Below are 12,543 nucleotides of genomic sequence, written 5' to 3' on the forward strand. Positions count from 1 at the left end.
GTTAATCCATTTTCCACCATGTTTCCACAGGCTCATGTGTTTTCTAAGTGTGGTGTCGTATACTCAGACTCATTACACCTACTGACATTAAAGAGAGTTTCACACAGTGAGAGTATTTCTTCATATATTTTGGTGGAAAAGATAAGCAAATTGGGGGAGTGCATTAGAACCCTGACCACTTCAGGACCACCTGAACACTCCACTGAGTGCACATAAGAAGTTCACAGGTGAAACACATTAACACTTTACAAATTATAAACTATATAATGTTTACATATCATGATACTGTGTGTTTAAACAAATCTGTAAGCTGACGCAGTTCTGCACTGATGAACATAAATGGAACCTAACAATGTCTGTCCATGAACAGAACTGCTGCGCTGTGGCCAACTGACAACACAGGAGAGGAAACAAAGTGAAGTGACGAGGGTTAACAGGTCAGATATGTGTGTGCCCAACTGCACCGACACGGTTTACTACCGGGAAGAAAGTCTGAGATCCAATGGTGGATTTGACTGGGCAGGCTGAACTCTGTCAGTTTATTATCTAGAAGCTCTGAGATGTTGGTATCTAAAGCAGGGGTTAAGTCCACAATCGAGACCCTCACATGTGTCTGTGGCTCATCAAAATGTTGGTAAAGAAAACTCAGTCACTGCATCATCCACACATTGGTGGGTCTGTGTGCAGACTCGATCTGCATGTTTTGTTGTTTTATTTTAACTGAATTACATTTGTAATTAGTGTTTAAAAATTTAACATTATAAAATTCCACCTTAACATTCTCCATATTTCTCTTTTCTTTGTATTTACAGGTCGTGAAGCTCCAGTCTTCACCCTACAGTCTCCTCAACCACAGAGCAGAAAGGAGTTTTTACAATGTGAGTCTGTAAATTCATTGAATTTATCATCATTTCACTTTTAATATCACAGGCCAGGCTTATGATATGATAGCATTATGTGAGAGTGGTGTGATTGATGAGCTGAAAGTGACGGGGGTCCTGTGACTGGTGCATTATGGGATATTTAACATTCTGGACAGGGAAGCACCAAAGCAGTCTGTTGGACTTGAGTCTCTTATGTGTCAGGTGAACTCATAGAAAATAAAAATGAAATCCTACCGACTACGCCACATCCACCTCTCACAAACCTCTAACCTCCAGTGTCCTTTGTCCTTTTTCTATTGTCTTATTTTTTTCTTTGCCCTTCCTGCTGTTTTCTCTTTCTGTATTCCAGTGTCTCCTTTCTGATTCTTTTCTTTTTCAGTCATTACATTATAATTTTGGTAATAATAATCCATTTATACAGCATATGCCATTGAATGAAAGCAGCTCAGTGTGTTTCACATAATAAACACAATGTCCACCACCATTAACATATACATGTACAGTATATGGATATACAGACACAGCCAAAAGTGTTAAATTTAAAAAGAATCACAACTGTATGTGAAATAAGTTAAAACTGACAAAAGTACTCGGCATCCATCATTCTTATCTCCACAGAGCAGAAACTTTGTTATTTATTCATGACTGAACACATTGTAGGAATTAAACCAAAAGAAGATGGCATGGAAAATCTTGTGGAAGCCATTAGATGTTAAAAGACATCATTGAATAAGAATCAGTCCTCCATGAGAATCACGGGGGTCTTCAGTCTCTCAGCCCTCACAAAGCTTTGCGGAGTCATTGTGTGCATCACACTGGACATGGATAAGAGAAGAGGAGGAAAGGAAGAAGGTCACAGTGTGGTATAGCGGATCCACGGCTTCAAGAAAAAGGGCCGGGTTTTAAATCTGTGTAGCCGTGGGTGAGATTTCACAACTGCGGGGATGTTAATGAGGTAATTGGAGCGAGTCGCACCTGCACGTGTGGGTGCGGTCGTTCTCATTTGCCTCATTGGCTTCCTGCGGTGTGTGATTAAGGCGCTGCACCCACGGAGGCGTGCGGAGGTAGGTGTATATATACGGGTCGACACCAGAGAAAGGGGGGATGTAGAGAGAGAGCTCGATCGATGGAGGTGAAGAAAATAGAGGTTAAAGTAAGTGAATGAATGGCAGCTTAGCAGGACGATCTGGCCACCTTGGATGAGGAGACAGAACAAGCTGGGGCCCTGCAAAGGGGCGTTAAGATGTTGCGCTCTGGGGGCTAGTTCACCCCACTGAAAGTTCAAGTGAGTGGGGTGAGCAGGGCAGGTGTCCTCCCGAGGGATCTGAGGAGTGACTGCGAGAGCACAAAGGATGAAGGGAGGAGAGCCGACCTCGGATGGTCTGGCAGTGACGTCCAGAAGGAGGCCAAGACGGAGGTTGGCTGAATGGAGCTCGTTGCTGTTGAGGTCTCCGCCAATTACAAGAGTTATGGGTGAGCCGGGGAGAAAGAAGGAGGTGTGCTAGGATCGGGAACAGTGAGACCGCATTTTAACTTCTGCATTTTTAACCTCGAGTTTTAAAGGATTTATTTATTTGATTGATTTTATCCCCACTGGACACTTCTGTTTTTGGATGTATTGAAACTGATGTGCACTTCACATTTTGTTTTGATTATTGTTTTAGTGAAAGCACTTATGCACTTTTTTGGAAATATCCCCTGGATTCATGTGAGATTTGTCCTCATTTGTCAGCTCATCTCGGTGACATTACCGACTGTGTTGGATTCAGGGCTCCCATAAGGACATTGGGAGCATGGAGCGAACCTGCATCATCACACACAGCCCAGCATGGTCAAGGTAAAGGCTACAAGGCCATCTCCACAGAGCTTCATGTTCCTGTGGCCTCAGTAACTTAACATCAAGAAGATGAAGGTCCATTGGACTGTAGCCAAACACTGAATGCTGCTGCAGATGGAAAATGGACCCCAATTGAACTGAAAGATAGCTTCAGTGGTGGAAAAAGAACCAAGACAAACATCAGAACAGATTCAGGATCACCTCCAAGATCAAAGTACAACAGCTTCAAGTAGCTCCATCAATCGCTTACTGAATGAAAGTAGGCTCCGTGGTAGAAGGCCCCACTTCTGAAAGATGGACAAAAAATAAAATAAATAACTGACTGGAGTTTTCTAAAACACATGATGACAAGCCACAATGCTGGAAAATTTCTTTTAGTCTGATGAAACTAAACAAGAGCTTTGAACACTCGTTTTGTTTTCTGTGGACACAGAGCTGTTGTGACTTACTGTTAAAGAAAAAACACAAAACATGGAGGAGGCTCATTAATGTTAGGGGGCTGCTGTGCTGAATCTGGGTAGGCCACAATAAAATGAGAAGATCATCAAGACATTCTGGAGCAAACATCACAAGGCTCTGTCTGAAGGGTAGATCATGGATCCTCCAGAACATACAAGTAAGACCACCCAAGTATGGTGGAAATCACATTGGAATGTTCTGAAGTGGTCAGCTATGTGCCCTAAAATGAATCCAAGTCAACATCCATGGGAAGAGCTGGAGGTTACAGTTGGGAGAAGAAGTCCATTAAAGCCCAAGAAGACTGGGCCGAGTGGACAGTGAGAGGAGTAGAAGTCTCAGCCAGAGCCACAGGAAGTGCTTGATGGCAGGTATCACCTGAAAACAGTCAGTCAGAGAACATTAGGTGAGGGTCCTAATAATTGTGTTTAAATAAATTGTCATTTATTTTATTGCGTACGTCCTGAAATTAAAAGCAAAGAGTCTGCTCTGTGAAATAAAGAATGGCGGATAACAATCACTGTTGTCAGTTTACACTTATTTGACAGAAAATTAGGATTCTTCTTTAAAAAGTAGAAAGGACAAAACGATTAAAATGATTTTAATACAACATTGTCAAACCGGTTTAATCCAGTTCAGGCTGCGTTATGTTAAGTCAGGTGATCACAACCACACAAGGCCAATTCAGAGTAGCCAATTCACCCAACATGCACGTCTGTGGATTGTGTGAAGAAAACCAGGAGTGACACGAGGAGAACACGCTGACCTGACGAAGACGACCACTGGGCGCCAAATTCAAAGTCGTGAAGCCCAATCTGTGAGGCCGCAACTCCAAACCCTCGGCCATCATGCTGTCCTGAATTGAGTTTTCATAGTTCAGTAACTCATCTTCACGTTTTTTATTATTCTGAACCCATGTCTTTTGACTTTAAAATTAATTGTACTAAATGAATTGTCTTCTTTAATGACTGAGTAGCTTCAGCTCACTCCATGATGATTTTCTTCATGAACTTTACATCTCTCAGCACTCAATGGCCGTCTTGTTTGCTGGCCAGTAAATCATGGAGCTGTCAGTTTGTGATGAAGTGTGACAGTGGATTGATTTTAAATTAAAGAGGTGGACTGTGACAATGAAAGTGTCATTTAATAAAGCCAGCGGTCCGTGTGGACAGACCATTTGAACTCTGACCTCGACAGTGACCTTGTGCTTATAATGATGGCGCTGATCAGGACAGCCACAGTTGTTTGCTCGCTGCTGATGTGTTGTTTTTCTCTGTTAACTTTTCCTTTTGTAACAATATGAGGATTACATACACATGAGATCAGCTCCTGTCTACTGGGATTGGACTTCATTTCTCCTCCACTGATTAAGGACACTTTCATATGGATTTAGCACTTATGAACCTCCGACTGCAGACTCGGACTCCCAGCCAGGTAACTCCCACCTGAAGAGGATTTTATACTATGTTAATTTTATCAACGTCAGACCACTGAGGCCCAAAACAGATGAACTTCACCTTCTTCTCGGCCCCATTGAGGATTATTCTCTCTGGTCAGCGTATTGCTGTGTGGACACCTGGCTTACAGCATCAGTTCCTGACTCCACATTAGAACTGCTGGGGTTTCTGCTTTACAGAGCAGTTAGAGATGCTGAACATCACAACAAGTCAAAGGTGCTGGAATTATTGGTCTAATTACTAACAGCAATGAAACACCTTCTAGAAAAGAGGGGTCTCGTCTTGTGTCTTGGTGAGTTTCAACACCCTGCTGCTCAAGACCCCCGAGACAGTGGAAATGGCCATTGACTTTCATAAACAGCAGTCACAACATCTGACACTAGAAATGAAGGATTCAGCAGTCAATATGGTGGACTCCTTCAAAGTTCTGAGCACAACAATCACAAACACTCTCAGCTGGGACATCAACACCACCACATCACTAAGAAGGCACAGCGGCGATTGGACTTCTTACGCCAGATAAAGAAATTAAATATTTCACAGCCAATTCTCATTCAGTTTCACAAAGCCATCATTGAAAGTGTAATCACATTCTCCATTGGTGTCTGGTTTGGCTCATCAACGGCACACTCCATAAATAAATGAGAGCGTGTGGTGAGGTCTGCTGTGCTCTTCATCTGTGCAGACCTGTAGACATCTTTTGTCACTAACCGTGTCATAAGGACCACCACGCAGCTCATCACTTCTTCACACAAACTCCCAAACGCTTCAGTCAATTCAAACTCAAACTAACAGACACCTCCAGAGTTTCTTAGCCAGAGCGACAGCCTCTCCCAGCAGTGACTTAGACGTCTTCTGTGTGTATTCATGTGTTCTGTCAGAGACTGTGTGTGTGTGTACAGTGTGAGGACATGTGTGTGTGACACGGGAATACACACTACACACACTCTCACCGGCACATCACTATCGGCACATCTCCTTTATAATTGGATTATTCTACCACTTGGTTTGAAGTTTGTCTTTTTAACTTCAGCTCTTTCTGTTATTTGTCTGTGATGTTGTGTTCCGTTATAAGGAGCTCCAAATCTACCAAGTCAGATTCCTGCACATGAAGTACTGGAGAATAAAAGGGATTCGGATTTATTGTCATTCCAGAATTTTATTTAAATCCCCACAGATTGTGTCCAATCAGATGAGCTCTTTACTATTAGGGCTCATTTATACTTCACGCTCAGAATGCGTATGCGCCCGCATCATGGCTGCCACACTTTCTCAGTGTTCATTTGATGCGTCCTCTGAGTAGGTCCTCAGAAATTAACGCAACACGTGTGCGAGTTGCAGTACCAGCAAAAAGTCGGGGGGGGCACAGTGTGCTAAAAGTTGCAATGTCACGTCAGAGTCTCTGTTTACTATCTACATGTGACAGGAAGCTTTGCGGATCCTACAAGATCGATGTGCGCACTTCGATGTTTGATAAATGGTTCAATGTGGTGAAGCAAAATGCCGACATACAGATGTATTCGTGGTGCTTTTATATTCAAGCGTGGCATATTCTTGATCATAATGACATGACACATTTTAAAAGTGTCATATACCATCTTCTGTGCCGTCTTTTTGTCTAGGGCTTCCATCCGGTCCTGACCGCAGAGGATCGTCGGCTATAGATCACCACACAGAACACATTAAATGTATGATATTCCAACTCTCTGCACATTTAGAATCCTTAGATTTATACTTGATATCACTTTCATGATGAAATGCATTAAAGTATAGTGGGGCAAAAAAGTATTTAGTCAGCCACCAATTGTGCAAGTTCTCCCACTTAAAAAGATGAGAGAGGCCTGTAATTTTCATCATAGGTATACCTCAACTATGAGAGACAAAATGAGAAAAAAATCCAGAAAATCACATTGTCCGATTTTTGAAGAATTTATTTGCAAATTATGGTGGAAAATAAGTATTTGGTCAATAACAAAAGTTCATCTCAATACTTTGTTATATACCCTTTGTTGGCAATGACAGAGGTCAAACGTTTTCTGTAAGTCTTCACAAGGTTTTCACACACTGTTGCTGGTATTTTGGCCCATTCCTCCATGCAGATCTCCTCTAGAGCAGTGATGTTTTGGGGCTGTCGCTGGGCAACACGGACTTTCAACTCCCTCCAAAGATTTTCTATGGGGTTGAGATCTGGAGACTGGCTAGGCCACTCCAGGACCTTGAAATGCTTATTACGAAGCCACTCCTTCATTACCCGGGCGGTGTGTTTGGGATCATTGTCATGCTGAAAGACCCAGCCATGTTTCATCTTCAATGCCCTTGCTGATGGAAGGAGGTTTTCACTCAAAATCTGACGATACATGGCCCCACTCATTCTTTCCTTTACACGGATCAGTCGTCCTGGTCCCTTTGCAGAGAAACAGCCCCAAAGCATGATGTTTCCACCCCCATGCTTTACAGTAGGTATGGTGTTCTTTGGATGCAACTTAGCATTCTTTCTCCTCCAAACACGACGAGTAGAGTTTTTACCAAAAAGTTCTATTTTGGTTTCATCTGACCATATGACATTCTCCCAATCCTCTTCTGGCTCATCCAAATGCTCTCTAGCAAACTTCAGACGGGCCTGCACACGTCTGGCACTGCAGGATTTGAGTCCCTGGCGGCGTAGTGTGTTACTGATGGTAGCCTTTGTTACTTTGGTCCCAGCTCTCTGCAGGTCATTCACTAGGTCCCCCCGTGTGGTTCTGGCATTTTTGCTCACCGTTCTTGTGATCATTTTGACCACACGGGGTGAGATCTTGCGTGGAGCCCCAGATTGAGGGAGATTATCAGTGGTCTTGTATGTCTTCCATTTTCTAATAATTGCTCCCACAGTTGATTTCTTCACACCAAGCTGCTTACCTATTGCAGATTCAGTCTTCCCAGCCTGGTGCAGGTCTACAATTTTGTTTCTGGTGTCCTTTGACAGCTGTTTGGTCTTGGCCATAGTGGAGTTTGGAGTGTGACTGTTTGAGGTTGTGGACAGGTGTCTTTTATATTGATAACGAGTTCAAACAGGTGCCATTAATACAGGTAACGAGTGGAGGACAGAGGAGCCTCTTACAGAAGAAGTTACAGGTCTGGGAGAGCCAGAAATCTTGCTTGTTTGTAGGTGACCAAATACTTATTTTCCACCACAATTTGCAAATAAATTCTTTAAAAATCAGACAATGTGATTTTCTGGATTTTTTTTCTCATTTTGTCTTTCATAGTTGAGGTAAACCTGTGATGAAAATTACAGGCGCATCTCATCTTTTTAAGTGGGAGAACTTGCACAATTGGTGGCTGACTAAATACTTTTTTGACCCACTGTATGTATATTACATTTTACAGATAAATCAGTCATTTCGTTTAAATAATGAATACTGTTAATAATTACAGACATGGGGGTGACCCAGTGGCGGAGCGTTAGCGCTGCTGTCTTGCAGGGAGTCACGTCACTGATATTCCCTGCCTGGAGTTTCCATGTTTTCCTGCTGGGTTTCCTCAGTGGACTCCGGTTTCCTTCCAAAGATATGCAGATTTGGGGATTTGGTGCCACTAAAATGACATCGGTGTGTATGTGTGTGCTTGTGTTCACCTTGCGATGAGCTGAGGCCTCGTCCAGGGGTTGTTTCTGCCTCGTGCCCAATGCTAGCTGGAATGGACAAATCCCTGGACTGATGGATTTAATCATTAAACATCCTTGTCAGAGATATTGCGGTAAGGTGTCATTGGACTTTTATGGCTGTTCCAGGAAATTCACAAAAAAGAGAAGCCGAACCTTTTCTCCCCGTGATAATATCTCTCACTGCCACCCGGTGGATTCCTCCAGATTTACGTAAAGTAAGCACTCAAGTATAAACAGTACAACGCTGGCGTAGCAGGAGCATCTACTGCAGCATGCATCGCGTCACGTCACGTCGCGTCGCGTGAAGTATAAATCCGGCCTTAGTGTCTCGTCAGCGCAGCTCCTGATTGGTTCTTGTTAATTGTCTGTGTTGTGCTCCGCCCCCAGTCCCGTTACACACTCCCAGATTTCCTCACTCGTTTTCTTTTCTCTCCTTTCAGACTTCTGTCCCCTCACACTGGACATCAACACGGCACACAGACAACTCTATCTGTCTGAAGGGAACAAGAAGGTGACATGGGAGTGGACAAAAGCTGAATATCCTGATCATCCTGACAGATTTGACTACTGGGAACAAGTTCTGTGCAGAGAGGCTCTGACTGGGACGCGCTGTTACTGGGAGGTGGAGGGCAGTGGAGACTTCATCGAGATTGGAGTCGCATATAAAGGACTGGGCAAGAAAGGAATGGGGACTGGCCTTGGACACAGCAACAGTTCCTGGAGTTTGCGTTGTTTTAATTCCCAGTACTCTTTGTGTCACAATCATCAGTGGACTGTAATCAGCGCCCCCTACAGCCCCAGAATAGGTGTGTATCTGGACGGGCCTGCTGGCTCTCTGTCATTTTATAGCGTCTCACACACAATGACCCTCCTGCACAGGTTCAACACCTCCTTCACTGAGCCCCCCTATCCAGGGTTTTATGTTGGTCCTGACTCCAGTGTAACAATCAGCCATCTGACACCATATGACCACTGACCAGTACCCTCCACCGGTCACTTGATGTCCCCACAAGCGCAGGTCCTCTTCGCGTTTGTAGTTTAGGGTGAAGTTAAATTCTCAGGATGGGTGGATTGGTGGGTCAGCACCTCTGTGATTGAATTTGTGGATGAGAATGCGGGGCGAGTGCGGCTGTCAGGGTCTCCATTATTATTGGGTTTGAGTAGCCAATCAGGTGTGTGTGTCATAATGAGGGGCGGAGACCCCTCAGACCTACAAATACCAGTCTGACCAGCAGGGGTCACTGTTTGATTCACAGCCACATATCCTTCAGGCTGACACCCCAAACAACTACTGTGGCCCCCAAGTTTCACTGAATGTCACCTGTTAAGTAGGACAGGCATGTGGTCCTGCTGGATCAGCACAACTGAAAGGCGTTATACAGACTCAGTATGGAGAGCTCTTGAATAGTGACTATATATAGGAGCAGAGAGTGACAGAGGGGACTGGAGTGTTGTCCACTCACCAGACATTTTGTGATCCTCCATTGGTCACTCAAAGGGTCCTTCACTTCAGAATGAATTCACTGTGAATGTCTGAAGATGAGGACTCACCGGTCAGTCAGATGTCGGCCATACTGACAGAGTTTGGTGTTTTAATTGATGTCACATTAAACTTTAAACTGCACCTCCTCCTTGTCCCCAGATTTGTCACTCTTGGTACCCTGAAAGCTCCAACATCTTCAAAAATGAATTCTTGGTCAGTTGGCACACACTTGACATGGGTGCACATGTGTGGCTTTGCAGTGGACTGGCACCCCGTCCAGGGTTGGCCCACCTTGTCCACAAACCTGAAATTGAAAAGCAAATTAGAAAGACAACGAATGGACAGAAGGGGGTCACTGATTGGTCAGTCGCCACACTACTGCCTCTTGTGGCCACTCTAAATATTACACAGCAATTTATACAAAAAGGAAATCTAAAAGATAAAAGCAGAAAGCATTCAGTGAAATCCTGAGCAGTGAAACATGAAAGGAGAGAATGAGAAACAATCAGAGAGTCAGACGAATGGAGACTTTAACAGGAGGACTGAGGGGTGGGACTGAAGTGCAGTGGCGCCCTCTAGTGGACACCCGCCATATTACACACATGGGAGAGGGGGAGAAAAGAATACAGTGCAGTGTAAAAGAAATAAGAATAAAGTAAAAACAAAAGAATAAAACACCTGACATAAATAACTTTAAATATTATATCTAAAACGAATTAAGATTTAATTGAATTAAGAGCAAAATAAGGGAGACACGATCACACAGTCACATGACCTTCAGAGCTGACAGCTGAGCTGATTCTTCTGTAGCCAAACTGCCCCCCCTAGTGGCCACTCTCAATATTAAATGAAGGGCAAGGCTGAGGGGGAGGAAAGATTTGGGTTTGATCAAATGAATATTTAGTGCGGATTTCTTAATATTGTCATTACCTTTAAGGACAGTGCAGCTTTGTTAGGTTATGGAAGATTCTCTATGGGAATAGAACATTTATTTGAATTAATCCTTTTAATAATCATTATGTATTAACAAAATACAAATCTAATAATTCTTTACATTTTGTATAATAAACTCCCAATGGTGTTTGGTGAATAAACAATAAATATGACTGACATTTGTCAAATCTGCTCATCTGTGACCTTCTGACTTGTCACCACCTCTGGTCACATCTCCTGTGTTGTCTGATCTGAAGATATAACACTCCGTATTGATGAGCCATTTCTTAATAGCGCTGGAAAAGTCCGAATATGACAATGGGGTGAGTGACAAATAAGATGTTGATTTGGATTGAATATTTGATTTGTAAGTCTAGGAGTGAAATCGATCATTTAGACCTGAGCAGTGCTCTCCATTCCACATCTGAGTGTCTGCGCTCTGTCATGTGTCCCGTGTGCCCCTGTGTGTCTGCTGTGCCCTCGAATGCCAACTCCAGCCTGACCCCCCCACACACACACACACAACTGAGATGTTCAGTTACTAATAAAGATGGACATTAAATGGTGAATTTGACTCTCATGGACAACACAAGAAGCTGAAGTGCATTGAGGACTGAAGTCAGCTGTGATGTTTCATTTTGGGTTTCATTTCTGCTTTAAATGAGTTTGTGTTTTCCTTTACATTTTTTCTATTTTTTATGAATAGTTTTGTAAATTTTATTGCCGCATGTAAGGTGTTGTTTTGTATGTTTTGTTTTATTAATCTGATGTTATATATTTTGTTAGTTTTATTGTCCCTCTTTTCTTTGTGTGTGTTTCTTGTGTAGCCCAGGGGGGCGGGGCCATGTGACACTGCAGCTGGAGCTCCGCCCCCAGGGTATTTAAGAAGAAGCTGCTGATGACAGAGCCGCTCCAACAATGGGCTCTGTCCTGTCTGGTGGGCTCTGCTTTACGTTTTGATGTTCGGTGGTCCTTTTGGTCTCCTGCTCTGGTTTAGGTTTGTTGGATTTTGGTTGCTTGAGGTTTTTGAATTTTTATGCCTGCCTTTTATTTTTTCTGTAAGTGTATTTTAATCTTTTCTTTAATTTTTATCATTTAAATGTTCAGTAAGCTCTGTTTGGGATGTATATATATTTTTTTTTACATTTACATTTACTCACTTAAGAGACACTTTCATCCAAAAGACATTAAAATTGAATTCTTTCTTCATCACAGCGTTGCTGATGTTTTTCTTGCTCGAGATCTTTTTTTGCTTCACGTTGCTCTCTTTCAGCTCCAATGACGTTTGTCCCGTTATCTGAGCGTGTCATTCTAACTTGTCCTCTTCTGCACGTGAATCGGCGTGTGGCGTTGATATAAGAATCAGAGTCTAAGCTGAGTGCCATCTCTGTGTGCGCAGCTCTGATTGTCAGACATGTGAAGATTACTCCGCACCTCCTGACCTGACTTCATCATCTTTTAACTTGTGAAGGACCAAAATAATCAACTCTGACATTGGAGAAAGGCGGCTGGTCAGGAAACAAACGATCTTCAGCAAATCTGTCATTTTACTTCTCCTGCTTTCTCGATGTATCTTCTCATGTTGGACACTTTTGAAATGATGTTTCTGTTAGTTGAATTTACTTGAGGTGTCCAGTATTCCTGGTGTAGCTGTGCCAGTATATAGTTGTGCCCACAATGGCCGATTTCTTTATGAATGTGCTTGTGCTGCAATATAAGGAGGGCAATATGTGAATATTTGTGTAGAATTGCAGGATGTTCAGCTTCATCTAACATTGCAGCTTTGCTGAGTCTTCCTCCAGCTCTCACTACTCCATCTTATGTGACTCGCTCCAGTTTGAAGATCT

General features: G+C 43.1%; 4 protein-coding genes across 11 annotated transcripts in view; 1 reads left to right on the forward strand and 3 right to left on the reverse strand.

The window, feature by feature from the left end:
- Positions 1-12,543, reverse strand: part of LOC114652431 (gastrula zinc finger protein XlCGF57.1-like) — a 596,652-nt gene that overhangs the window by 285,403 nt on the left and 298,706 nt on the right. The gene's annotated exons all lie outside the window — the stretch shown is intronic.
- The window catches only part of LOC114652542 (tripartite motif-containing protein 16-like), a 225,766-nt gene that overhangs the window by 169,624 nt on the left and 43,599 nt on the right, over positions 1-12,543 (reverse strand). The window lies entirely within an intron of this gene.
- LOC114652436 (tripartite motif-containing protein 16-like) overlaps positions 1-12,543 on the forward strand; it is a 274,064-nt gene that overhangs the window by 116,102 nt on the left and 145,419 nt on the right. Inside the window, exons 4-5 of one of the 5 annotated variants that reach the window (XM_051927974.1) lie at positions 813-878; positions 8,721-9,159. The exons of 2 other annotated variants lie outside the window; for them this stretch is intronic. In XM_051927974.1, the coding sequence (XP_051783934.1) occupies positions 813-878; positions 8,721-9,159 (505 nt within the window). Of the gene's footprint in view, positions 1-812; positions 879-8,720; positions 11,378-12,543 lie in introns of those variants that run through there. 2 more of the 5 variants (XM_051927975.1, XM_051927973.1) reach the window with 2 other exon arrangements.
- LOC114652506 (zinc finger protein 568-like) overlaps positions 1-12,543 on the reverse strand; it is a 186,687-nt gene that overhangs the window by 88,600 nt on the left and 85,544 nt on the right. The window lies entirely within an intron of this gene.

Source organism: Erpetoichthys calabaricus, chromosome 5 (genome assembly GCF_900747795.2).
Source record: "Erpetoichthys calabaricus chromosome 5, fErpCal1.3, whole genome shotgun sequence".
Lineage (NCBI taxonomy): Eukaryota > Metazoa > Chordata > Cladistia > Polypteriformes > Polypteridae > Erpetoichthys > Erpetoichthys calabaricus.